General features: G+C 39.7%; 1 protein-coding gene across 1 annotated transcript in view; it reads left to right on the top strand.

Moving 5' to 3' along the window:
- The first annotated feature begins 336 nt into the window (after positions 1 to 336).
- The window catches only part of COL1A2 (collagen type I alpha 2 chain), a 39,319-nt gene continuing 12,266 nt past the window's right edge, over positions 337 to 27,389 (top strand). Inside the window, exons 1-32 of the mRNA XM_034062147.1 lie at positions 337 to 557; positions 2,693 to 2,703; positions 3,341 to 3,358; positions 4,031 to 4,066; positions 5,688 to 5,771; positions 7,498 to 7,554; positions 9,823 to 9,867; positions 9,971 to 10,024; positions 10,328 to 10,381; positions 10,769 to 10,822; positions 11,330 to 11,383; positions 11,675 to 11,728; positions 13,383 to 13,427; positions 13,638 to 13,691; positions 13,798 to 13,842; positions 16,267 to 16,320; positions 17,881 to 17,979; positions 18,065 to 18,109; positions 18,218 to 18,316; positions 18,849 to 18,902; positions 19,002 to 19,109; positions 19,962 to 20,015; positions 20,120 to 20,218; positions 21,080 to 21,133; positions 21,514 to 21,612; positions 22,386 to 22,439; positions 23,102 to 23,155; positions 23,271 to 23,324; positions 23,425 to 23,478; positions 24,284 to 24,328; positions 25,390 to 25,488; positions 26,179 to 26,286. Coding sequence (XP_033918038.1) covers positions 488 to 557; positions 2,693 to 2,703; positions 3,341 to 3,358; positions 4,031 to 4,066; positions 5,688 to 5,771; positions 7,498 to 7,554; positions 9,823 to 9,867; positions 9,971 to 10,024; positions 10,328 to 10,381; positions 10,769 to 10,822; positions 11,330 to 11,383; positions 11,675 to 11,728; positions 13,383 to 13,427; positions 13,638 to 13,691; positions 13,798 to 13,842; positions 16,267 to 16,320; positions 17,881 to 17,979; positions 18,065 to 18,109; positions 18,218 to 18,316; positions 18,849 to 18,902; positions 19,002 to 19,109; positions 19,962 to 20,015; positions 20,120 to 20,218; positions 21,080 to 21,133; positions 21,514 to 21,612; positions 22,386 to 22,439; positions 23,102 to 23,155; positions 23,271 to 23,324; positions 23,425 to 23,478; positions 24,284 to 24,328; positions 25,390 to 25,488; positions 26,179 to 26,286 — 1,968 coding nt within the window. The 5' untranslated portion in view covers positions 337 to 487. The remainder of the gene's footprint in view (positions 558 to 2,692; positions 2,704 to 3,340; positions 3,359 to 4,030; positions 4,067 to 5,687; positions 5,772 to 7,497; positions 7,555 to 9,822; positions 9,868 to 9,970; positions 10,025 to 10,327; positions 10,382 to 10,768; positions 10,823 to 11,329; positions 11,384 to 11,674; positions 11,729 to 13,382; positions 13,428 to 13,637; positions 13,692 to 13,797; positions 13,843 to 16,266; positions 16,321 to 17,880; positions 17,980 to 18,064; positions 18,110 to 18,217; positions 18,317 to 18,848; positions 18,903 to 19,001; positions 19,110 to 19,961; positions 20,016 to 20,119; positions 20,219 to 21,079; positions 21,134 to 21,513; positions 21,613 to 22,385; positions 22,440 to 23,101; positions 23,156 to 23,270; positions 23,325 to 23,424; positions 23,479 to 24,283; positions 24,329 to 25,389; positions 25,489 to 26,178; positions 26,287 to 27,389) is intronic.

Here is a 27,389-nt window from a genome sequence, read left to right on the forward strand (position 1 = left end):
TCGAGGCCGCGCAGCCCTGAAAAGCCGGGCGAGGGGCGGGGAACGCTGGAAAAAAAATCCCTTAAATAAAAAAACGGGACAAGGAGTCAGATTTTCCTCCCGAAAGCCTCAAAGTGTCCACGTCCTCAAAGCATGGAACCAATTTACGGTCGCCGCCTCTCCCCCCCCACCATCCTCCCCTCCGCCCCATCCCCTCCACTGCCAAGGCTGCCGCGCCGGGCCGGAGACACGGGGCACGTGACGGCCTGGGAGCCGCGCAGGCCCCGCGCTCCCATTGGCTGCGCGGGCGCCGGTGACTCGCGGCCCCGGGACCCTCCTGCGGTATAAATAGGGCGGAACGGGTCTTGATTAATTTAGCATCCCGGGCAGCAGGTTTCCGCTAGGGTTGGAGTTACTCAAGACTGTATGCCTGCGCCCCGTAGGTAATAGCTAACCACCGACCCGGGGGCTCTGCACCACAAGGAGTCTGCATGTCTTGCAACTAGACATGCTCAGCTTTGTGGATACGCGGATTGTGTTGCTGCTTGCAGTAACTTCATACCTAGCAACAGGCCAACGTAAGTGCTTTCAGCTTGCTCGTGGCATGGGGGGTGTCAGGGGATGGCTGTCCCTGACAGGGGGGTCAGGAGGGGCTGACCCTCTGCGCTCTATCCAGACCTCTTTCCACGCCTGCGGGTTGCTGCCGCTTCCCAAGCTGTAGAGATCAACTCTTACAACTGCCACCATTTCTGTCCCGGATCAGAATCCAGCTATTTTTCCCTCAGAAATAGAAAAAGGTGGCAAAAGGCCAACGAGGACCCCCATCCTCACCCAAGCCCCAAAAAGACAGATGGGCTTGTATCCAAAGGAGAATGCAAAGCCGTAATCCAAGCGCAGCTGCTTAAGGGCTAGGAGGAGAGTGTGCGGCGAGTGGAAAAGCCCTGGCTGCTTCCAGACTACGCTTTTGTGAGACTTGAGGCACGGCTCCGGAAGCGGGGAGCCGGGTGGAGAGGGAGAGAGGTGCCTTGCCGCTTTCCTCCGCGGGATGCCGGGAGGCTCGGTGCGGGGCCCTCGCCCACCGCGGCCGCCGCCGCCCCGCTGCGGTCCGCCGCTCACAGCGGCGCCGCCTGGCGGCGCAACGGGATCCCTGGTTGCTCGCCCTCCGGCTCGGGCGGGGAAAGCCGTCGGGGAGTCCCCTGGTGGCTCCCGCACATTGAGCCCGGCCTCCCGGGGGTATCCGGAGAGGAAAAGACTGTATGAGGCAGGAGGAGGGAGGCAGGGAAGGAATAGTGCAGGGAAGAGGATTTAGTCCCCGTTCCTCCATGAAGGGGAAGCGCAGCTCTCCACACACACTGCGGAGGGGGAGAACCGCGCTCCGTCAGTTTGATCGGTGAACCGAAGCGTTCCCCGTCTTCCCTGCCGGCAGCATCCCCTCGCCGCTCTTCCTCCGAGAGACTAACTCTGACCTGGAGTTTGGCTGCGTTCCCGGGCGGAGGAGGGAGGGCGCAGCCCGCGCTGCCCTCTCCTGGGGGCTCCCGAGAAGATGCCCTTAGTGCCACGCCGGCCGTGTTGAGGCCGTTCGGAAGGGGCGGCCGGACTGAGGCCTGCCCCGGCACACCGCAGCCGCTCCCCCCCCGGGGACATTCGTCCATCCCCACCTGACTGGCAGCGGTAGCAACGGCTGAGGAGACGAAGCGGTTCGCGTGGGCATTACCCCGCACCCACCAACCCCTGTTCTCCCGAAATAAGACCTTGTAGTCACCAGTGTCACCATCACCTGGGGGCAGTAGTGGTTTTAAAGTGGAGCTAGTAGAGGCGATCGGTGTTCTGCCGTGGTATTTCAATGCTTTGTGGCGTTCAGCACTTCAGGTGTTGTTACCTGTCTGCTGGACTGCATGAATCATCTGAATTTAGTGTGATCATACATAGCCAAAGTGACGCTTTGTGGAAAAACACCCGAAAACCTGTTAGCTAGTAGTCGAATTGCTGGCACACAAAGTGTGGTGTGAGACATTCATACCATGGTTTCAGTGCAAAGATAGATTTTTAATATAAATTTCATTCAAGCAACAGATTGCTTGAAATTTAGAAAACAGATTTTTTAAAATCAGAACCTCCAGCTGATTAACAAGAGCATACTTCATAGTAAATAGCATGCAGAAAGAAAGTTATTTCCTATTTGGTGTTTAATGCCTTCAAACTGCTTTGTTACACATGTTGACGTTTTACAGGAAATTGTAGAAATGGGTATGTTTGGATAGGACCATGCCCCATAAAAAGTGAGATGGAGCCATTTACATTAAAATTTAATATTACTTCTACAATGTATTATCTTAGCATGTCAACCTGTCTGGCTTCATTCATTTGTTGCACGCAGACATGTGAAAATACATATGTGCATTTTTTTTCCATGGAGGTACATTCAAGCATATTTAGGGCAGGCTTAGAGAAGGTGTCTGGCTTTTTACCATATCAAACATATTACTTGTTCTAATTTCATTAATAAGTCTGTTTTGAGTTTGGCAATCTCACCTGTGAGTCTTTACAGTGTAAGATAATTACCTTAAAATGAGAAATACATCAAGAATATGTTCCTTGCATTAATAAATGTAAATTTGCCATTTGACTTAAAAGCATTGAAATGTAAAACTTGCAAAAATAACTGAGTAAATGCTCTAATTATCTTTTTTTTTTCTTTCCCTTCTCTTTCCAGATGTGAGTGAGGTCAGTATAACTATTTTCTTCTATCTGCTATGTGCACTCATCTTCAACTAACAAGCTAGACTTCTCTTTCGTGGCAGTGTTATTTATTAAGGTTAATGCCCAAGATGGTCATGGAAAGATACCAATTAAATCCTGAAGGGACTGCCTGGAAAGGTACCCACCCCAATTTTTCAAGTGGGACGGCCTTTTTAAGAGACTGCCTTCATAGGTGTAAAGACCATGAGGAGAAAGTAACAGAGCAGTGGTGTTTGGACATTATACCTGACGGTTTGGATTGGAGATAGCTCTACTTTAAAGCCAGTCGTACAGTCTAAATTTCATTGCACAGAAGGATTATGAAAGAACTCAGGTGTGACTTTTTTTTAATGCCAGTTTTATAGGCTGTAATACATATAAAATTGTCAGTCTTCAACAGAATGTTCTAATGAAGTTACATGTATCTTTGCTAGATGATAAACTCCTAGCTAAATTACTCCTAAACTATTATAAGAAGTAATTTAAAACCACAGGGTATACTGAAATATACCATACAGAGAAAAAATATGTAAGAAGATGAGTGCAAATTTATATGTTATTTTAGTTTAAAATATTGAGAGAAACTGTATCCTTTTTTAACTATCTTCTTTATTTTTTCCAGGGAGCTGCAGGGCGGAAGGTAAGCATATTTATTTTTCTTGTGTGGGAATGGAGATGATACCAGATATTCTTAGGCAGATTAATATTTGGTTGAATATGGGATGAAAGGAAAACTGACTACTTTATTTTCAGTGTTATCTGTAGCAGTAGAACTGAGATGAGTATGAAGTAAAAAGGAGGGAACAATAGGCTCAGCATCTTAACACCAGAATAAATTCAAATATTGGATTTAAGCTGCTTTACCCAAGAGCAGAACTAAGCCTACCAAGAACTGAACTGCTTCAAAGTGACATTCTTGTTCAACTAGAGTTCCATTGGAAAAATTTACATTAATGGAACACAAGCAATATCCATACAGGTCTAAAAATCTAAGCAAATTCTATTTTATATCTGAAATTTGCTGTTAAATTAGAGCAAATTACTCATTAGAGACTAAAACCAACTTTGCAAGTACTTCTGTGGACTGTGCAGTGATACTTCTAACTGATGTAGTAATGACAGTGACTTGCATATTTCCAGTAGCTTACTGTGGAAAAAGAATATACTGCCTGTGGAAAGAGGCAGTTGGACCTGTATGTGCAGTCAGCTTTCCTTTTTCCATCTACACTAATTATTTTTAATGTATCTGTTTCCCTGTGTTGTCCTGGAAAATTTCTGTGGTAACTCATTAAGTTTTATTTTCTTCTGGCAGGGCCCTAGAGGAGACAAAGGGCCACAGGGAGAAAGGGTAAGGAATTAGATTGACATTCATTTCTTTGTGATCTTTGAACAGCAGTTGTTGGAAGACCAGTAGGAAAAAACTGAGTTTAGGCATTGATGTGAGAGTAAATAAATGTACCCGTAAAAGCTTCCCTGTACAATTTCATTACAAAGAAACGAAGTTACCTATGTACCAAATTCTGCCCTGGCAATACCTCACTAAACTGTTGTGGTCATTGTGGCTGAGCAGATTGGTTGAATTCACACAGCAGCCTATAACTCCAAGAAGTGATTTAAAAAACTTTTTTCCACTGCCCACAGTGGAAATAGTGCATGAAAATGCAGAAAGGAAAGTTGACACATAAAGATGTGGTCTTTGAACAGTATGGTATGTGGATAAGCTCTCTACATCAAACCTGAATATACAAAGCTAGCTTCAAGAATAATTCATTTTCTGTGCCTCCTAAGATGGCTTGAAAAAGCTCTTTTCTTGGCAGTTAGGTGTTTGTCATCTACCTTCTGTTAGTCAAAGCAGATACTGGACTGTTATAGGCTACTGTAAAGTAACCATAAATAAGGACAGTTTAATAATTTCATTGTAATGTTCATTCATGTTGCTGATGGCTGCTTTTCTGATTTGCTTCTGCATTGTTGCTGCTTTTTTTAAGTGGTATTCTGAAATTCACATCCTTATCTGGGCAGTGTGTAATTATCATGTGTCATTTTTGTACCTTGAAAATGAAAATGTCATAGTAGTGACAGGTAGCTTTTCAAGATTTGTTAGGTCATAATATGCTGACAAACATAATGGGAGCTATTTGGAAGGGTGTATCCATGTGGTCAACTGGGTATTTGCTTTAGTCTATCACTAGCTAAATTTGTTTCATGAAATGAGATACATGGCTTGTCCTGAAGGCAGCAAGGCTGATCTTGCTCCTTTAGAAATCCATAAGACTTTTATTATGGATTTTATCTAGCACTGAACTGGGTCCAAAATACAGACCAAGTAAAATACCTCGCCTCCATTGTCACAATGGCAAAACTTGAATATCTTTGGGCTTCAAGGATGAAAGAATGTATGGACAAATATTGTTGAATGCATATAATATCAGGTTATTGTAAAAGAAATTCCGACAGTGGTAGTAGAGTGATAGCATCAAAAATATACCAAAGAGCACTGCTTTACTGTCACTGAATTTGCAATTTTACCAGCAAATAGCATATACTCATTAGAAACTAGTTCTCGACTTACTCTGGATGAATGTTAGTTCATACCGGTATAGCAAATTTTAGACTCTTGCTAGCAGAATCTGATAGGCTGTTTGGGTCCATGTGGGTTACTTGGGGTTTATGGGTCCAAAATTTGATTGCTTAAAGTGAGATTTCCCAATTTGGAGATTACGCTTTGGTAGCATAGATTCTGTATTGCCCCCATGAATCTCAAATACGAAACTCCAGTTAATACCTGATTTGAGATGTGACAAGACAATGTAAATTCAAGCTATGTTCATTTTCTCACTATTGAAAGTGCTTATATAGTACTGCTGTAGTATGTGCTGTAGGTGCCTGGCTGTTAATGAATTTATCACTTCAAATATTTCTTTAGCCACTTCTAATACTGGCTTTATAATCCTTTTTTTTGACTCTAGGGTCCACCAGGTCCACCAGGCAGGGATGGTGAAGATGGTCTACCAGGTCCTCCAGGCCCCCCTGGTCCTCCAGGTCTTGGCGGAGTAAGGCATCCAAACTTTCTATTACTGAAACCGATAATTCGTGCTTTGTGATTATGAGTAAATGTACATCTTCTGGAAAACACTGAAATTGCATTGGAGGAAAGTAGAGGAAACATTCTCTCATGGTCGGTAAAAAATTGATGGTCCCAGTTCCAATGGTCCCAGTCTCCTTGGAATGTATATTTGCCTTGGCAAATCTGTGTTCTGTATTCACCAGGGACTTATGCACAGGAGCAGATCAACCATGTTAATTATCATTAAATTTATACAGCTATGATGTGTATGGATTAGAAATCAAGTAAGTGAAACCTGTGCTGTTAAGCAGATAGAGAAAAGAAACAGCACTTTGCAGGTTCAAGAGACAGCAACTGTATTGGAACAGGCTGAAGACTACCCTTAAGCTGAAAGTTCATACTTGAAAGTCCTTCAGGATATTAGCATATCCTCCTTTAGAATTTTTCTATCTGTATTCGTGCTGCAAAACCTAAGTGGACTGTGTTGCATACACACTTTTTGGAGAAGTGTCTATCATGTATTCTCTGCAGAATGCTGGCTTTAACTCTTTGCTTGCCATTAGCTCACACAGGGAGCATGAAGACATAGGCAGTGTCTTATTGTTCAAGTTTAGTAAATCCTCCTGCATGGAAGAGTACTCTCTTGCCTTCAATATGAATAACAACTTATTTTCCTATTAGCAGACCCCAAACTGCTTTCACTGATTTCTAGTTTTAATATGCTAATAAAATGATAAAAGGATTTTTGTCTGTTGTATAGTACTTTTTTCCATTTTAGTGGAGAGAGAAAATGTACTAGATGCATATTTGGCTACAAAACTTACATGAATAGAAGATCAAATATCCAGTGCAGAGTTTCTGAGGCTGCGTGCTCCTCAGACCTTTTTGAAAGTGGAAGCCCCACCTCTTCCAGTAGCCCATCAGGGCTGGTACAAGGATTTCACTTAAGCAATGCAGTGAAAAAATACACACAACTTTCCTCATTGGAAATTAGGTAGAATGATTTGAGGGTTTCAAGAAAGTTTTCAATTTTAGATGAGTACTGAGTTTACATTCTTAATTTCCAGTTTACACTATTGCAATGCCTCTCTGTCAGTAGTGCATGGATATTTGAGGCCACTGCGTGAAAGGGCCTTCCTAGTAAAATCCCATTTTTTCTGGAAACTTGAAAATGAGTAGAAATCTATAATGTAGAAATTATAGGACCAGGTTTACTGCCGTGGAACGGACTCAGTCAGAGACCAATATGATCAGACAAAAAGCCATTTATTGCAAAGCATTAACTCCTTATATACTATTGCTTACACACACCTACAGCAATTTGGCGTATCATGATTGGATACTTGTCTTGAAGACCCTTAGTGACTCACATATAATTGGTTAAGCACAGGTGTGAGAACTTGACCTCAAATGCTTGCCAACAGTCCACAGTTCTCATCACTCAGTAAATTACAGCTTCTTCTTTTCTTGCTTGCTTAAGCTTCCTCGGGCCTCCCACGGCCTTGCTGTATCCCTCGGAGTTATTCAGAGCTCATGTACCAAATATCCATTCTCCTGTGAGAACACTGTCTCCACAGTTTACTGAGTTTTACATGTGCTACTTCAACATACTGTATAGCAAGACTGATGGTAGTTAAATGTAGCATGATAATTATCAACATTTAAAAGTAAAATTTGTAGTATGTTAATTTCAAACTTTTTATCACCTACAGAACTTCGCTGCTCAATATGATCCATCTAAAGCAGCTGATTTTGGCCCTGGACCTATGGTAGGTATATGATTTAGCACTTGATAACCTGCATAGATCACACATTTGCTATTTTCCTTTGAGTCTAATCCAGCTGTAAGAATGTAAAGCACAGTATTAAAATTAGCGTTTTGATCATATATCGAGTCAAACTGTGAATGGATTCTTTGAGGTAGGACAATGTAAACTGTTTGAAATATAGCCCTAGGACTTGAAATGTGGTCTTGGGACTGTATATTTAATTTTAATATAGCACTTACGGGCCTTGTGCTTTAATTCTGTCTGTTGACCACACTTTTATGAATGAGTGAATCTTATAATCTGATGTCAGATAACATGTACTTTGATACAGTATTACTTTACCCATGAGACAGATAGTGTTTTATGAATGAGGTAAATTATAAAGCTGCTGTCTAAAGCAGACATCGGTCTAGTAAATAACTCAATAGCTCACCTCAGGTTGATGACCATTTTTCTCACATGGCTGTTAAACCCTTTTGATATCCTTGGATTGCACAGGCTCGGTAGAAAACTGGCCACCACATTTGGTTCTCCAAAACCGAATGTCCGTAGTTGCAACAAAGCAATTTCTCTGGAGAAATCTCTATCAGTTACTGCATGCTATGTTCACATGGATATTTAAGAAGTCTATTGCCCCTCTATATGGATTTCTAACCCTTTCTGATGTTAGCAGATATTTTCAGTGTGCATAGACAGCAGAATATGGGTTAAATTCACCACACTTACCAACATCATAGGCAATGCACCTGATGGGTGAGCAGCAAGATGAAGGCTGGTCAGGTTTATTCTGGGTCAAGTGCTTGTTTCCCTTCTCAAAAATATTGTAATATTAAATGAATTTTTGAATATGTTTTGTCATCCACTTATATACTAAATATAGGAAAATGGGAGTATCTTTAATCAAGTTCTGCTCTCAGTGTCTGACAATATGAAAATGTAGATGAAGATTTATTTGGGGTGTCACAGTTCCTAAGTTTCAATTTCTGAATCAGTTAGGGTTCACCTGGTAGGAACAGCAATAGAGTCTACCTACTGTGAGGAATTTTTAAATTTCATAAAGAAAATATGGGATATTGGGAATTTAGAAAAGGAGGGGAAAATCATTACGGAATATAATTTGTGAAGAGATTCACAGGGCTTATGCAGCACATGTGATTCAGACTGTTCAGAATTAGTTATTTTTCCTAGAATTACTGCATATTTTTATAGCAATTTCTGTTGTCACATCTCATAAAACATTCATTTGGACAATAGGAGCCTAAATTAAATTTCACTAAAAGTTGCTTGCTTAGTAAAGCTTAAGACAACTATTAAGAAAGTGCGGTAACCCATGGAAATTTTCTTTATGAGAGATTTTTTTGATCCTTTTTTCAAGATGTATGAAAATTCTGAATTCAGTCAAGAAGAGTATGTTAGTGACTGACTTTGTAGGTGAAATGAAGAGAATAAACAGCAGAGGTTTAGATTGGATATAAGGAAGAAATTCTTTACTGTTAGGGTGGTGAGGTACTGGAATGGGCTGCCCAGGGAGGTTGTGAATGCTCCATCCCTGGTGGTGTTCAAGACCAGGTTGGATGAAGCCTTGGGTGATACGGTTTAGTGTGAGATGTCCCTGCCCATGGCAGGGGGGTTGGAACTAGATGATCTTGAGGTCCTTTCCAACCCTAACTATTCTATGATTCTATGAAATATTTAAATAGAAATGGATCATTATTTGAAACAGATGATTACACAATATGTCAAAGAGTTGTTCTTTCCAAAGTTGTGTGTGAAGCTGCCAATTCATGGTAATGCTGCCATTTATATATCTTCATTTTTCCCTTTTACATCTCTACAATTTTAATCTTTTTTCTCTAACATCTCTTCTTGAAAATTATGATAAAATTGACAGGCCAAAAATATAGTCTTTCTTAATCTGTTGTTATGACCCTCATCTTTAAACTCTGCATTTAGTTTATGGGAAGGGAGAAGGCACACAGAAGAATGAACCAGTCTTACTGACAAGCTAGAATAGATCACAGGGTTCCCAGCCATAATGGTAGTTTCTAATCACCTCTGTGCTAATTCATCCATTATAAGATCTATTTGCACTTGGACTGCCTGTGCAAATTCATGCAGAACTCTAAACTTCCTCTAATTTGATTTGGACATTGCACACTGAAAACTGTAAGGCTTGCTAACATTCTAGGAGTAACAGGAATTGGTTATAGATGAGTTTCTATAATGGTGATTTTTTAAAAAAAGTGTTCTGCAATTTTTCTCTCCTAGGGTTTAATGGGACCTAGAGGCCCACCTGGAGCGTCTGGACCCCCTGTAAGTATATTCTCAGCTCTCCTACAGATTAATAAACATTGATATATCTGGAAAACTACAAATAGCTTGTTCAAACACTAACAAAATCTCTCTCCTTCTGTAGGGTCCTCCTGGTTTTCAAGGTGTTCCTGGTGAGCCTGGTGAACCTGGTCAAACAGTAAGTACAGGTTTCACATACAGACAATGTTAGAATCAGAAATAGGACAACAAAGTAGGCTTGTAATGCTTAAGCCCCTTTCTCCTATCCATATTCACATCCTTGAATGTTTCAATTGGATAATCCTGGTTGGTCCTGTTACAGAAGCAGAGCTGAACACTCAGATTCAGATTCCTTCAGACTAGAATCATAAAGTGCAAAGTCAATTATGCTCCACCTGTGCCCCAGCTCAAGTCAGAAACCAGTGAAAAAACTTATCTGAAAAACTGATGCATGAAGTAATCCTCAGTGTATTTTTAACAGGGTCCCCAGGGTCCTCGTGGTCCCCCTGGTCCTCCAGGAAAGGCTGGTGAAGATGTAAGTGGTTACTGAATGTTTCTCATTTCTTTTGGGGCTGTGATTCAACTCTAACATTAAGTCATTGTTAAGCAAAGCATTCAATTTGCCATAATTGTTTACATTGTTTTGAATAGAATGAATAACTCCTTGAAAGAATTATTTTACAACAAAAGAGTTGCTGTATGTTGGAGATGTACAGAAAAATGGATAATTTTAAAACTTCTTCAAATAAATTATTTAACTTCCTGAGTACAGGGAGAAGGAAACATGAAAGCTAACAAGCTGTCTGTAATTATCGAAAATGTGAGAAACTTAGACAATGTCTTTTCTTTTTAAGAATGGCTTATGTTGTTATTTTATTAAATAAGCTTTCCTTCTTAGTGTATTTTTACTGCCTTTTTGTAGGGCCACCCTGGCAAACCTGGAAGACCTGGTGAGAGGGGTGTTGCTGGCCCTCAGGTATGTAGCAGTCTACTGTAGACAATGCAAAACAGTTCTATCAGTGAAACCTAACAGCATTCCTGAATTGCACCATTAACTATCTAGTAATATTTCTTATATGGATTAATCAAAATTCAGTTTGTACCTTTGGGAATATCATATAGTTCTGTATTTGTTTTGTGTTCCCCCTCCCCAAGTGAAGCTAGTGTAATTAGTAACAGAATTGACATAGTGATGAGTTACATAGGCACAGATGAGGAGGGACCTTGGTATAGAAAGCTTAAACAGCTGTGCTATCACATGTTAATACATGAAATTTCTGAGAGTCAGAACAGGAAAATCAAGTTGATTACTGTTAGTCTTGGAACAAGTCTGGCCCTGGGAGGTTAGGGAATGGACTGTGTTCCTCATTTGAAGTATCACAGCCCAGATCTACCAATTAATTTTATTGAAAGACTTAGTCTTTTCCTTTCTCTTTAACTGCATTATATGAGAGACAATCATACATTCATTGTGTGTTTTTAGGGTGCTCGTGGTTTCCCTGGAACTCCTGGTCTGCCTGGCTTTAAGGGAATTAGGGTATGTGCATAATTTCCCTGCTTAGTTATGATTGACAGCACTTCAGCATGCTGAAAACCCTGGAAATACCCTCAAAGTTAAGTGTGTGTGAACCTCTTTGAAGATTTTACTATCTCCTGATATGAAAGGTTGATTCTATGATTATATGATTTTGGGGTTTTTTAAAATCTTAAGATTATATTAGAAAATAATTTTGTATGGTAAGAAGGCTTTGCCTTACAAGACTAGGAGTTTATGTGTAGTTATTTGTGGGAAAATATATATTAATATCTATTTTTCTACTTAATATAGGGACACAATGGTCTGGATGGTCAAAAGGGACAACCTGGTACTCCTGGCACCAAGGTAAAGATGACATCTGAAAATGTAGGCTGCATTTGTAGCTTTTCCTAGCAAAAGACATGTAAAGTCCCCTCCAATCATTCTTCCATGTTATCATTAAATATTGCCCAGCTGCAATAATCTAGATGTCAGTGGGTGTATGTATAGCAAATATGGGCACTTTAACATGAGAAATCATTCCTGGGGCCTTATTCTTGAGTCTTTATTAAAGCTTGTACTTCCTGTTGAGTAAGAGCTGCAGAACTGAGCTCCTAATGGTTGACTACCCAGCAGTGCTTATGACTGATTTTGCTATCTCTTTTTATGGATTGTGTTTTGCATTTTGGTGGTGGTTTAAGGCACACTACAATGAAAATATCTAATTTTTCTACAAAATTCTGCCATGTGAGAGACCTGCTCCAGTCTGCTAAAAATTTGGATGGGTGCAGTGCTCTTCTGAGTTAAAGCTATTTGATCTTCACAGTCTCTTTCCCATTTTACCTTCTTTGGATTAGTGCACATTTGAAGACTATCATTAAAAAATGTTTCTAAATATGGTCTAGAAACCTCTCTATCAAACTCTTCCTCTCTTGGTTTCTTCTCCCATTCCTTGTCAGTGACTAATGGCAGTTTTCTTAAAAACTACCACAGTACTGGGTTGTAGGAAATTTTAATGCTGCTGACTTATTCACAGGAGATTTATATTCAAGAGCTTTTGATATAACAATGAGAATCTCAAATACTAATCCTCCCTCTTGTTTCTTTCTAAGAGCTTAGCACTACTTGCTTATAGAGTTATTAATTGTAACATAACATTCTGCAATATCACTGCAAGTTGTTAACCTTCAGAAAAAGTTTGGTCAAGAGACAGCAAATGTTCAGCCTGCCAGTATTGGAGTTTAAGGGCAGATAAAACAAGTAAAGAGCTGTTATTAGTAGGAGTGCTAATCTGGCTGCAAAACACAAGCATAATCAATGAAGGTCACTCACAACGTAACTATGCTGAAAGCAGTGATGAAGGCAAACACTTGTGCTGTTTGCAGCATTTAAGACTACATGTATTCAGATATGTTCAGGATTCAAGGGCCTTAAGACTAATCTTGTACTATAGACCAGCCTAGACAAACTGCAGTCTTGTTCAGAGCACTTAGTACTAAAGGGACAGGAGTCATGTTTTAATGGCTGTCAGTTATACTTCAGTATAATTGGTCCTACATTAAAAATACCTGAGGCAGATCCTAATTTCCAGCCATTTAACAGAAACTTTGTCACCCTAACCTAAGGCAAAGTAAAGCATTAATGTGCTTCTGCTCTAGTTAAAAAACAGCTGCTGATTGGTCTGAATTGGTAGTTGACTATCCAGGCCCTATCTCTAAGTGTGTGCTACAGAGTAAATATGAGAATAAAGAAAGGGGGTAAAGGAAGCTAAGATAGGTAGGTGAAGTGACTTGCTCTGGCCCTCCTCTTCTAAGAAGATTCTAGCTGGTCATGTTCCAGTATGTGCAGGGACAGTCACAGTCTCTTCATCCTCAGGATTTGGTGTACAGTCATTTTATACTGTGGTTCAGGTACTACAGAAAACATAGTATCCAGCAGTTGAATGTCTCTAGATGGTGTTGTGCTGTCTGTTCAAAGCATCCTTTAAGAAATTCAAGCCTGCAAACTTTCTTTTTCATAGGGAGAACCTGGTGCCCCTGGTGAAAATGGTACCCCAGGACAACCTGTAAGTATTTACTGCTGCTGCGGAAAATGATAATCTGATAGATATGGTTCAGCCAGCATTTGATGAGGTTTTGCCATCAGTGACACTCTAGATAGCTAGATACTGTAATGTAATAGCATGTGTATTTTTAGAACGGAATTGCCTGGCTGCAAATCTATATATCTCTGTTCAGTGAATGGATTAAATGAGTCAATTTAATTTTTCTTTCAGGGTGCTCGTGGTCTCCCTGGTGAGAGAGGAAGAATAGGAGCCCCTGGACCAGCTGTAAGTAGCTTTCCGTCTGCCTGACATCATGACCAGCCACTTACTGTGGCATTCTCTGATCTTCAAATCTCTCTTCAAACTCTTTGATGATGTTCTCTCCTGACAGGGTGCTCGTGGAAGTGATGGAAGCGCTGGCCCCACTGGACCTGCTGTAAGTTTCATTCTTGATCTTTGACAGTCTGGTTCCATTAGGCCTCATGTCTCTTTCTGTTGATAAGAGTATTTCTCAGGCTTCTGAGAAGTTGACTGTGTGGACATTCTTAACACAGTTCTTTGTTGCTTCATCCAAAAAGAACTGATAAAACATAAACCTTTTGCAGACAACATCCTGAGAGCTTCAGGATTTATAGAAAAGGCATCTGTATCAAGGGAACCAAATATTTTGTCATTCGCACTGGTGAGTTCATAGGGAAACAGTGATCAGAATTCTGATTTCCAACAGTCTAACAGAACAGTTCTTATCCCAAAACTTTATGCCTTTTAGCAGATATATACCATGCACATGTTGCAGATGACTATAATCATATACACCCTGAAACTATTATAAGCAGTCCGGGACTCAGCTTTGCACTTGCTGCGTTGTCCTGTCTGACTAACAGAAGCTAACCTGTTTCATTCACCACCTGATACCTGAATTAGGTGAGCTAGTGTTGAAGGCCAGTAAGATCCAACTGTCCTCATCTGAGTAGTAAACAGTAACTATATGAATAAGTGCTAATCCAATGCAGATTTGTCCCTTTAATAGGAATTATTGTCACCATAGGATATCACTGACTTCAGTAAATTTCATTTGTTTCAGTGAAATAAATGTGTGTACAAGGGTATATTTTTGGAGCTTAAAAAAATAAAAGTCAGCAATAGCCCAGAATAGTTTTTTCTTCCTGCTTTCAAAATTTAAATGAGTGATGAAGCTGTGCTTGGTTCTGTTAACTTTGCTAATTCCTTGTCACTTGAAACATCGGTTATACTTTACTGCAGTAGAATATTAGCATAGATACTAATTTCACTTCATTTCTCCCATATGGGATATTTAAAAAATACGTGGTTGGGCATTTAAATTGCAGGCAAACAGAGACCTTACAGCTGAGATCTGATGTTACAGTTTGTAGTAGAACCAAAGCCTTTTAGCTATCTTGAAGGCAACTGAGTTACTATAGGAAAAATGTTCAGGAGCTGTTGATTGCAGAGGTGTTGCTGGGAATGGGCAGGAGCAGGGGGTTGCATTGGGTCCCAGTGCCTATGGCAGGCTAAAGTTATTTTACACATACTTAGGTTATGATGCTGTAAACATTCTGCATAGCATTTACTATCACTCTTTTTAAAAAAATAAAACAAATAATGTTTTATTCTCCTTGCCACTGGGAATTTAAAACATAAAAAAGTCACTGCAGTGGAAATTCTAGTAGTATATATTTACATACATATCTTAAAGGGCATTTGATCTTTTTTTTCTCTGTTTATGCAAAACCAGTGAGAATTCCAGCTACTCAGTTCATAAGAGTAGATTATAGAATGTTGGAAGCCAATTCCTCTTTGCTGTAGCAGCTGACCCATTAAATTCTCTTGGATTTGCACAGCAGTTTTATAATAGTATTTATAATTGAAATATGTTAGCTTACAAAGAAGTAGATACCTATCCCCAATGGCTGTGAATGAGTTGAATAATTCATTAATAATTGAGTAAAACTATCCCTTTGTATACATTAAAGAATAACAAAGGCTATGAATCCACCAGTGTATCTTCTCTTGTGATGTCTGGGTTCTGTACATTAGAAGCTTGTCCCATCATAATTACATATCTCACAGCAATAGCTAGATATAGCAGGATCAGTAGAAGTCTCTGTTCAAGCTGACATGCCATTCATTCCCCTTGACATTAAAAAAAGCTCAACCCCACACAATATAACAAACAAGCACTGGAGTTGTGTGTGTTCACTACCTCAAAATGTATGATCTAGGCATGAATCAAGATTTCTAATCCATTTGCATGTTAGAATCAGTTCCTGCCCTAAGTTGCTGTTAAGCCTGATCCAATTCCTATTACTGACCTAAATACAAGTTGTGCAAAGCACTGGCTTGTAAAGTAGTGCAGAGATCTTACCAACCCTCTGCCCACGGGTGAAGAAGGACAAAGTCTGCCATCAATCCAGGGCTCTTGTGTGTGGCCAGTAGTCCAGAGCGACTACTGATCTGAAAGCATACACAGTTACTCCTGCACAGTAAATGTGCTGGAAACAGCCACCTAAGGCTTCTATCTGCAGGATGTAGTGCTCCCCTTCATTCATTGTGGGACTGTACAGCAAGACACCTTGTCTGCCTCTGCCCATTCTGTTTATTCTTACTCAGGTGTTTGGCCTCCAGGCAAAGTTTTACAAATTGTGGTTCAACTCACACTTTTTTAAAACTGTTCTTAACTGTTTGTAGTGAACCAAATTTGTCAGTTTGGAGCTGCAAAAGGCAGCTGATATTCTGAGAGGGTAATGTGTGGAAATGTATCTTTAATGCTTGCTTCAGCAAGCAAGATGTTTGTCATCAGTGAATGCCTTTACCTAACTGCTTCCTTTTAATTTCCTAGGGTCCTATTGGTGCTGCTGGTCCTCCAGGCTTCCCAGGTGGTCCTGGTGCTAAGGTATGAACATCTGATTCTACTGGTACATTTGGTAGTGAAGATGAAATATAATAACTAGTATTGCTAGGTAGCAAAAACACACCCTCTCTGTAAGGGGAATGCTCCCTTATTAGTTGCAGATCAGGATGAGGATGAATCCCTGCAGAAGGGATCCCTTCACTCCCTTCTCCCTGGAGAAGACCTGCTATGAATGCCAATTTACAATACAGCAGTTATTTCACAGCTGAACATTATCTTCAGGCAGGCTCAGGAAGACACATAACCTCTTCTTTTTTCTTACTGCTTCCTATGTGGTGCAGTTGTATACACCTTCGAAGGGTGACATGGATCATAATAAATAAGCAAAGTAGCAGTTTACATCACTTTAGAAAAGTAGTGGAGGACCGAGAAGCTGCAGCTGAGTATCGGGTTCCTTCAAACCCATGTTCTTGAAATTGCAAGTGAAGAAATTGCATTGAAACTTTTCAGGTTTAGGGCAATTCTGTTTTTGCTCTTACAGAATGTGACTTAGGTAATTCAGTTTATTGCCTGGATCTTAGCATTTTTACCTGGGTAAGAGTCTCATTATTTTGAATTCTTCTTTGTCTGGGGAAGGACAGAGGATTTGGGGTGAGAGTATTCTATATACTGCATTTGCAAATTTCACTGGCCATTTGCCAGGAAACTCAGAGCTAAATGCACGTAGAGTTAGTGTGATACAGTTTTTCACGCTAACACAGGTACATGAATTCCATGTAACAGCAGATGAAACTCTTGCCTTGATCCACCTGTAGAAGAAAATAGTGTTATTTGCTAGATCTCCTAATATTAACTGCAGGGAAGATGAGAAAATTGAGATCTCATTCTGGTTATTCTTGTCAAAAGGCAAGACTTTTGGAAAGCATGATGTTTTCTCTGATGCAGGTGTGAGTGTTGTTACAGCATGTAATTTCAAGAGAAGGCTGCCTACACATATAGGATGAATCCTGACTACTTAGAGAATTGCAGAAGAAAAGTTTTCATAATATTCAGGAGTTTTGTAGTAGATGTAGTGAATACAAGCTTCCAAGAGTAAAACCAAGAGCCTTTTCCTGTAATCTACTGCACTGTGAACACCATCCTATAGCTATCTGATCAGGCATCATTTTGGATTTTGCATTAGTGCAATGCATCTAAGATTCAGGACAATGGTCAGTTAGGTCTCCTACACTATGAGGCATCGCAGGCCAATGCTGGAGGCACATGGCTGCAGATAAGACCAGAATCTTAATTCTGATTTTCTAGATCAACCTTCTTTGTAAACCTTGGCAATAATGAAGCTTTTCAGATAAGCTGAGCGTTTGTTGTTCCTGTGTTAGCCATCAGCCTTGTTGGAGCCTAGCTAGACATCTCGGCTTCAGTGACTTTAAAATCCAATAAAAGCTCTCAGCCTCTTGATTTCCTGGCCTCTGAGGTGGGAATACATATACATGTATATGATTATCTTCTTAATGTCAGGATAATACAGGATTGTTCCACTATTGCCTTAACACCCCTAATATTGTGTGTACTGACAGAAGGCTCTGTCATTCTCACAAACAGGGTGAAATCGGACCTGCTGGTCACGTTGGTCCTACTGGTCCTGCTGGCCCAAGAGGAGAGATTGGACTTCCTGGCTCTAGTGGTCCTGTTGGCCCTCCAGTGAGTAACTTGCCAGACTTCATCTATTGTTGGATGGGTGCACTTGAGACTCTGAAATAACCATTACTGTTATCTTTCTTAACAGGGGAACCCTGGTGCTAATGGTCTCCCAGGGGCTAAAGGTGCAGCTGTAAGTACAGCCATACTCACATTTGTTTGCTCTAAAAAAAATCTAATTCAGTTAATGCAATAGCAAAGATAATGGGCTAATAATCCCCTTTTTCCCTCTGCTGGACAGGGTCTTCCCGGTGTTGCTGGAGCTCCTGGTCTGCCTGGTCCCCGTGGTATTCCTGGTCCTCCTGGCCCTGCTGGTCCTAGTGGAGCTAGAGGACTTGTGGTAAGTTACTTTGTGTATTGCAAGTCTTCATTGGAAAATTGGTCAGTGTCCTCTATTGTAAAAGATTTCCTCTGGATATATTTTTCTATTAAATGCCGGCATTTTTTCTTGCTCCACTATAATTAAACATTGTAGTTCATTTCTGTGCCTTGCTGCTTGCTTCAAATGCTGAGACTGAAGAGGTTCACTTTGCAGTCACTTTGAGTGCAAGGTTTGTTAAGCTCTGTCCATGTTGGTAGTATCAAGAGAGATGTGACAGTGGTCTCACAAATAGGCCCTCAATGGGTATCCTCAGTATAGGGACTAACCCTGAACATGTGAATTACTGTCATTTCTAAGCATCTTTTAACATGCCTTTTTTCATGTCTATTAAGCTAAAAATACAGTTTATGTTCACTGACCATGTATGACAGTAGAAGACATGGCATTAGATGATTAAGAAGTTGTTGGATTCATGAAAAGCTGTCGAGGTAGAAGAGAGATTTTTTTGAAATTATGCTTAATTCTATGATCTTTTTGTTTTGGACTCTAGGGTGAACCAGGCCCTGCTGGTCCCAAGGGAGAAAGTGGTAACAAGGGTGAGCCTGTAAGTATGGCAACATGTGAAGGTTTTTTTCAATGAAAAAGCCTGATAATATCTGTAACAAAGCATCTGATTTCTTCTTTTACTCTTTGCCTGAAATAGGGTGCTGCTGGACCCGCTGGCCCTCCTGGTCCTAGTGGTGAGGAAGGCAAGAGAGGCAGCAATGGTGAACCTGGCTCTGCTGGTCCCCCGGGCCCTGCTGGTCTAAGAGTAGGTTTTCTTTTTATGTTCCAGAAGTAGAAGCAAAAAGGAAATAAAGCTACAGTCACAAAGGCAAATTAAGTAGTTAAGAGTAATTTAATTTATGTTAATGGTGTTAAGCAAAGATCATTTGCAGTTTTGAGCATTTGGATTACTTGGGACCAAATCTATTTTTGCTTTGTATTAACAATGTTTACTATCTTATCCTTGAAGTAATTAGAGGTTGCTTTGATTTATCCACTGTATTATCTTTGAATAATCTTTGATTACTCTTAAAGCTTTGTGATGGGTTTAACAGCTGAAAATAGATAATTGGCTCACACATAATGTGAGGCAAAATATTTCAATTCAAGTGTGCCTAGCAACCTTTTCAGTTGGTGAGGAAACCACTCCATGAACTTCAGGAGGCATGAGGTTTCATACATGGAAAGAATTCACAGGAAAATAATAGGGAAAATGGCAGTGTTTCCACCAGATTTTTTTTTTGTAGTGATAAAGATTCAGTGTTGCACCTCAGGTGGGGTTTACAGAGTCATAGAGAATGCAGTAACTCTCTACAGAAAAGTGAACATGAGACTCTGTGGGCCAGGTTGTGGGATCTTAGCTGCTTGCTAGGGCCATTATTAGATTACAGTGAACACTGAAAATGCTCTGATACAAGCAGATTAGAACTTGGAGAAATCTAAAGCAAGTGTATTTTTTCACAATATACCTTTACACTGAGGTGTGTGTGCCTAGGCCTGCACTTACTTCAAATTCAATGAACCTGCTTGGAAGGCTGAAGTTTAGTAAGCACTATACACTCCACAGGAACAGATTTATTTCTTTCCCTTTCTAGATTTGTTTTGTGTTCACTTGCAGGGTGTGCCTGGATCTCGTGGTCTCCCTGGAGCTGATGGCAGAGCTGGTGTTATGGTAAGATTTTTGTCTGGGTCACTGTTTCTAAATCATCTTCTTTTATACACAATGTGTGATGCTTTTTGTTACCCCTGCCTAATTTCATGTATTTATTTTGGTAGGGACCTGCTGGTAACCGTGGTGCTAGTGGTCCTGTTGGTGCTAAGGGTCCTAATGGTGATGCTGGCCGTCCTGGTGAGCCTGGTCTTATGGGGCCAAGAGTAAGTTTGAACTATGTGATGTAAGTTTGAACTGTGCAAAAAGAAAACTACTTACAATTTAGGGGCAAAATTATTCAGAAATCCAACTGTAAAAATTCAGCCTGTGCTGAAGACAGGGCACTTCCACCACTCTATTGAAAAAGCATCCATGACGAAAGATTAAGAGGCATCAAAATGTTTTTTGAAATAAGTTTTTTGTGTGTGGTGGCATTTGATTGCATTGTCATGGAGCAGTGATCCCTTGTACTGGATACTGCGTTGACTTCTGAGAGGGGTTCCACTTGTGATTGTTTACAGGGTATGATCACTGAGATCGCAGCTGAAGTATGTGTGTGTCCTCTTTAACTAATTAAAAAAAAAGCAAACCCTACTAAAATGATGTGAGATGGCAGATCTCTATTATTTCAGCTTTATTTTGCAAATTATTTCACTGAAAACAATGACCCAATTTTAGTGATGCTGGCTGCAATCAGATTATGTCCATGCCATTGCCCTTTATCCTCTTTAATCTACTCTTTCTCTTCTACCCCATCTCATGAAGCAAAAGTTTTCAATGCACATGTGAACTATTGGGCATCTACAAACATTTAAGCACATTCTCTGCTAAAGTACAGCCTAAATTACTTTATCTGAGTGAAAAAGGCATTTACCTACACTGATTTTCAACTGGCATGGCAGAGCACACTACCAAATTAAACTTGATTAGATGTAAACTTGATGAGATGTAGAGCCCTGTTTCCACAGCGTATATTGATAACTTGATGTCTGTGTGTGTATATGCACAAATGTAGAAAAAAAAACTTGGTTAATTGTTGAGTGAGTTGTTTTCCTTCTGAAAACATGAAACTTTTCCTTTCTCAGGGTCTCCCAGGTCAGCCTGGAAGCCCAGGCCCTGCTGGCAAGGAAGGTCCTGTTGTAAGTACTTTGGTTTTCATTCTGTTTCCCCATTGCATGTAAAACATCGACATAAAATGAGATTTTAAAAAGCAGAGATCTCAGCAGTGAGCTCTAACACAACCCTTTGTAAAACCAGCAAGGTTTTACCATTGTATTACTCACAAGATCAGTGAGAAACTTTTCATTCATTTCTGTGGTCTCAAATCAAGCCTGTGTTCTGGAAGAAGAAATACACAGTTCTACAAAAAGGACAAAAATGGAGAACTGCATGAGGATGCAATGTATAGACAGTGTTTAAAAGTTAAATGGCATTTGCTTCCTGTCAGTACACCTTTCTCCTTAGACTGAACTCTAATTAAAATACCCCAACCATTTAATAGTATCATTTCTTTTCCTAGGGTTTCCCTGGCGCAGATGGTAGGGTTGGACCAATTGGTCCAGCTGGTAACAGAGGTGAGCCTGGCAACATTGGATTCCCTGGACCAAAAGGTCCCACTGTGAGTACAATACAAAAACTGTCTATTACTATTTCGATTACTTTCACTTACTATTTCCAGACTAATCTATAGGTCCCCAGCTGTAACAATCAAACACATCCCCTTGTGTCCTCCTATACTGCATTCTGGATGGCATTCAAGAGTTCTGTTTTACATTATTTGCCAGTTTTCTACAATATGATTAACAATGAAACAACAAATGACAACCAATTTAATTAGTTTAGGAATATTTTGACATTGAAATTATTAGAATAATATATATCTGTATTATAATTTCTGCATGCCTGTTTTATCATTTCTGTATATACACTTCAGTAAAAGTTCTGTAAAGGTCGGCCACCAAGTTTAAGTTTAGTTCCAGAGTACTGTTATGTATGGAGCACAATCCAAAGCTCACTTAATTTAGAAGAAAGGCTATCTGTGCAGTGGGGCTCTTGACGTGTCACACAGAGGCCACATATAACAATAATAATCTCCTGGATTTGTGGTATTGCTATACATGTACATACATACAGACGCATATATAGTGTACTGCATGGTGTACTGTGCAGAGTGTCATCAGTTATGATATCAAAAAATAAAGGAATGGAGTTTTGAAAACTGAGCTATTCCAAAAGGCAGATGGAACTTGTGGAACTTGTGTTTTAATTAGGGTTAAAGAAATATTGCAATAAATGTCCTGGCAAGGAGTGGATCAGTGTCTCTTCAGTAGTTTAAACTGAATCTAACATGAAGTCTTGGTTAACTTTTGTATCTTTTGCTTTCAACTTCAGGGTGAACCTGGCAAACCTGGTGAGAAAGGCAATGTTGGTCTTGCTGGCCCAAGGGTATGTGGATATGTTTTTATCTGCCAACCTCCAGAGAGAAAATAGTAAATTTTCAAAACCTCTGTCTGTAATAAGATAGCATTGTCTTCTGTGAGCATGAATAGATGATGAAATAGAAAAGGACTTGGGAATGCATTTGTCTAGCTTCCTATCAGTTGGAACAATTACTTAAGGATAAATGAAAACTACCTTTCTTGGGTATTAATTGGGTAATAAGTTATGGGGTATTAGCTTCCTATGAAGAGTTAAAAATAACGTTCCCTGTGCAGATTTGTAAGGGCAGTGTATGGTTTCTAATTCATCCTGTTTCCAACTGAAATTTCCAACTTCTTACTCACAGTTGATAGTTACCAATTTTTCCATTTAAGGGACCAATTAATTGGTCTGTTGTAGGAATAATGCTATCAGCAAGGTTCCTATAATACGGAATTCCAAAAGAAGTTCCCCTAAGGACAAACATGGTGCAATAATGAAAAAAAATTCCAGAATTTAAAATTATAAGCATCTTGAGTACCCTTTGACAGTGAAGCTCTTACAATTAAATGGTTATGTTAAAAATACACAGCCAGAAACCTTTAGTTTCAGCACAGAATCACTTTAGAGAGATGTTATTAGTAACAAATCAAAACTTTGATAACAGCTTTCTACTTGAACACATTTAGGGTGCTCCTGGTCCAGAGGGAAACAATGGTGCTCAAGGTCCTCCTGGAGTCACTGTAAGTAACAGCTTCTGCACAGATCCAATCTGTGAGTTACTTTTCATTAATTAGACTTCCAATTTTACAATCTGTTTTCCTTCCAAGTTAATCCCTTCGTTTTCATTCCACCCAGGGCAACCAAGGTGGAAAGGGTGAACAAGGTCCCGCTGGCCCTCCTGGCTTCCAGGTAAGTTACTATGTGCTCTGCTCAATCTTATCTATGGTTTACAAAGCATCTTAAGAGCTTCTGCTTTAACTTTACTTTATTCTTGTTTCTTCACACTTAGGGTCTGCCAGGTCCCTCAGGTCCAGCAGGTGAAGCTGGTAAACCAGGCGAAAGGGTGAGTGACAGATACAGCATTCCGCAAGTAGGGGCAGGCATTGCATAAGCATTATGTTTACAATTGCATATGTGCCTGTTGTATCCATTTACCAAAGCAATCCATGTTGTATGCAAAATTTAATAGTCCCTTTTGTTAAAGCTAGCCAGAAATTATCAAGGTCCATTGGAATTTGCAACATACTTTTTTTTTCCAAGTTCTGATGTGAAACTGAGCAAAGCCAGTCCTTTGCTTTTCAGGTCTAAAATATGCCTCCTCCTCTGAAAGACAAGATAGTACATGAAAAATGTTTTACTTCAAATTTCTTTTGAAATCTTCAAGGTTCAATTTAACTGTGTTGCTCCAGTTGTATGCTTTTGCACCTCACCTGAGTTCAGTGAATTGACAATGGTGTACAACTGAGGTAGTTTTGTGGCAAGTTAGGCTCTAAGTTCTGTTTAGTGTGATGTAATCTGCAAATTGTGAATCTTATGTGTCATAACCACCTTTAACCTTTATAGTTAGATCTCTTTGTGTCCCTGTACAAGAGTTTACATTGCATGAACCTGAAAAATGAGCTTGAAATTTAATAGCTAACTCCTTCTTCAGATGAGAAATTATCTCATGTGTGCTTTGAAATATTGTGCAGCTATATGAAAAGGGTTTATTTCTGTGTATCTAAAAGACTGGGTTTAGTCTGAAGACCTTTCAATATGCTACTGCAATTTGAGAAGTATTTCTATTTACTGCTAGGAAACAAAGCACAATTTAAGCTGAGAAGTTTGCTTTAGAAATAAGCTTTGTCAGTATGTCTGCTCTCTTCTAGGGTCTTCATGGTGAATTTGGTGTCCCTGGTCCTGCTGGCCCAAGAGTGAGTAACTCATTTAAAATCTAGTACAGACTTTCTTAATGTGTTCCATGATAATAGTAGCTATGTACTTTTCCATGTTTCTCAAGATAAACAAATATGCCAACCCTTCTTCCAGATGACAAGAGCTTGCACCTTTGTGATAACCTGCATATTTCATAAATACATTTCTTCCTTTTCTGCCTCTGTCATTAACAAGATGTATGTAACAATAATTGAAAGATCTATTAATTGGGGAGATCACTACACTTTAAATGAGCCTCCTGCATCATTTGTGGTTTTTAGCAGTGTTCTATCTCTCTTTGAGTCAGTTCTTTGACTACATTTTAGATTCTCAAACAAATTCCCAGATTCTCCATCATAACTAAAAATATGCATTATGCCTTATCGGATTATTCACTCTTGTCCAGCTTTATCACACTGGGATAATTTGGTATGTCTTTAGTTAAGAAAGAAAATAAACTCTATCCCAGCCTAAACAAGGACATCTAAACTGATATTTCTATCTTTGATAGACCCATTGTGCATTTAAGCCCATTTCTGGCTACTTCCATGTCTACAGATGGCCACTGTTTCAGAATTTGTCCTTATACCTATTATAATATATAGGTCACATTAGCAGGCTCTAGCTGTCACCTTTTTTCTCCAGTATTCACCAGGCATTTGCCACTGTAAAAATAATTTGCCAATTACTATGGCTCTAATTTCACTAAAATCTGTTATCTGCCTTCTAACTGGTATCAGACACTCCATTTGACAATAGAATGCAAGACAGTGTTACCAGAGTGAGCACAGCAGCTAAAATCCATGTTCAGGAAGTACTTGTACTTTAATACTGTTATCACCCTGCAAGACTTTAATTCTTCACTTTGCTATGTTTGTGTCTAAAGCCAGAGCCAATTATTATAACCAGTTCAGTTAATATCTGCACAATTCTAATACAGTTCTTAATGGTTTGTTCAGATAAAAATGTATTCCACTGTCATTGCTATTAGTCAGTGCTTTTAAACCTCTAAGCCTCAGGACAGTTCAAGGAAGAACTCAAATCAGACTGTCTCCTGCAGGGTGAACGTGGTCCTCCTGGTGAAAGCGGTGCTGTTGGTCCTGCTGGTCCCATTGGAAGCCGTGGTCCCGCTGGCCCACCAGGCCCTGATGGTAACAAGGTATGTCTTTTCCAGCTGCCATTGCCTTACTGTTGAATTCCTAAGAGCATAAATGGTAACTGGTAATAGGTAGCTACCTATATACCATAGCTCCTGGGTCATTTCTTCAAGTGGCAAAGCCCCATACCAGCTAGTCCACACTAATACTAAAGGTTCTTATGTTTAACACTATAGATGATAGGAGGGGAATTCCAGTTTGGACTCTGTTTGAATACAGCTTGTCAGCTGGGTATACTATTCTGTTTTGAGATAGGGTCCAAGATTTTGGCCAAAATTCATGCTGACTTCTGTGTGTATCCACCTCTACTTATACACAAGAAGTTCTTGTGTCTTGTAAGCAATATTTTCCCCAAAATATTAGATCAATAATGAGCAGTCATCTAATAAAATAATGTTGGCTGATGCTAGCTAAATTAGTCTTAGTTTTAAAGATTTTCATGGGTAGTCCTACAGAAGTTTAGTTTGGATTATGGGACACCCTAAAACCTCAGGAGCCTCCAGAATCAGAGAGAGTTTTTGTGCCTGCTATCTTCACTAGCTGAAAAAATAAGTATAATAGCTTAAGACAAAATACTGCTTCTCTCACTGTTTACAGGCAAGCAGAATGATGAGCCAAGTAGTAATGACAGAAGTTTGTTCCAAATTACATGGATGATTTGACTGATTTATATAATATACTGTTGCTGCTAGGGTGAGCCTGGCAATGCCGGTGCTGCTGGTGGTCCTGGTCCTGCTGGCCCTGGTGGAATCCCTGGAGAGAGAGGTGTTGCTGGTGTTCCAGGAGGCAAGGGTGAAAAGGTAAAGTGGGCAACCTGATTTGTTACTGCAGGCACAGGTTTGGAAGATGCTTGAATTTCATTAGCTTAAAAACCCTGCAGGTTACCCCAATGCAACTTTTATTTACTATGAAATTGTATTACTTAGTAGTCAGTAAGTAGAGAGTTTGTTGGTCTAACAGACTGACAGTCTTTTCTAAGGTTGTAGCTTGACCTTTGCTCAGCATTTGGAGTTGGTTTAAGTGGCAGCTACTTCCTTACAGGATTGGTTAACAATGAGCTTATCTTTACCAAAGAAATACTAAAGCTGTCTTTGAGTTCAGGCTTTATAGTAGGCATGGGCCTGCTGATCATGAAGGACCAAGTCTCTGATCAGATCTGTGACTGCTGTAGGTGCAGTGACTATGATGCAAGTAAACAAGTATGAAACTTGACTATGAAACAAGTAAATACAAGTTACAAAATTTTCATGATTATATCAGTTTTCTATCGTATTAGCCAATGTAAACCCTTATACAAAGCTGTGAAGTCTGTTTGCAAGTTTGTTGCTACATCTGCTTAATCCATTATCTATAAAATTGATTTTTATCTTGGTATGTACATCTCATCCCATATTCTGTTCATTATTTAAACTGATATTTCTAGAACTGCTTTATTTGTGTTGACTGAAAAAATCCATGGCATAAATGGAGTTGTAAGGAAATTAAAATGGAAATTGTTTGCAACTTTTCATAAAACACTGTTTTACTGACATGCAGATAAATGCAGAAGAGTAGGATGTGTTAAAAAAAAAAGAGATGGAACAGAGTGCTGGTCTGATTTCTTGATGCTAGTCATAGCCTGGATATAATTTCTTGTTACACATTTTATGTGACCACTCGTACAACATCATTTTTAACAGTAGTTTTCCTGCTTCAAATAGAAAGCGTAACATGAATACTCAAAAGGATTTTTGCTAATGGTTATTTCTTAACCAAAAGAAAAGGGCTTTTGAGTGGGAATTTACATTCATAACTTGGAACATACATCATCTTGGGTTTGAGTTTTTTGTTGCATTCAAAATGCTTGCTACCTGGGGGAAGCTAAGTAGGTTTCCCATGAAGGAAGCATGCTTGTAATTCTGGA

Source organism: Melopsittacus undulatus, chromosome 1 (genome assembly GCF_012275295.1).
Source record: "Melopsittacus undulatus isolate bMelUnd1 chromosome 1, bMelUnd1.mat.Z, whole genome shotgun sequence".
Lineage (NCBI taxonomy): Eukaryota > Metazoa > Chordata > Aves > Psittaciformes > Psittaculidae > Melopsittacus > Melopsittacus undulatus.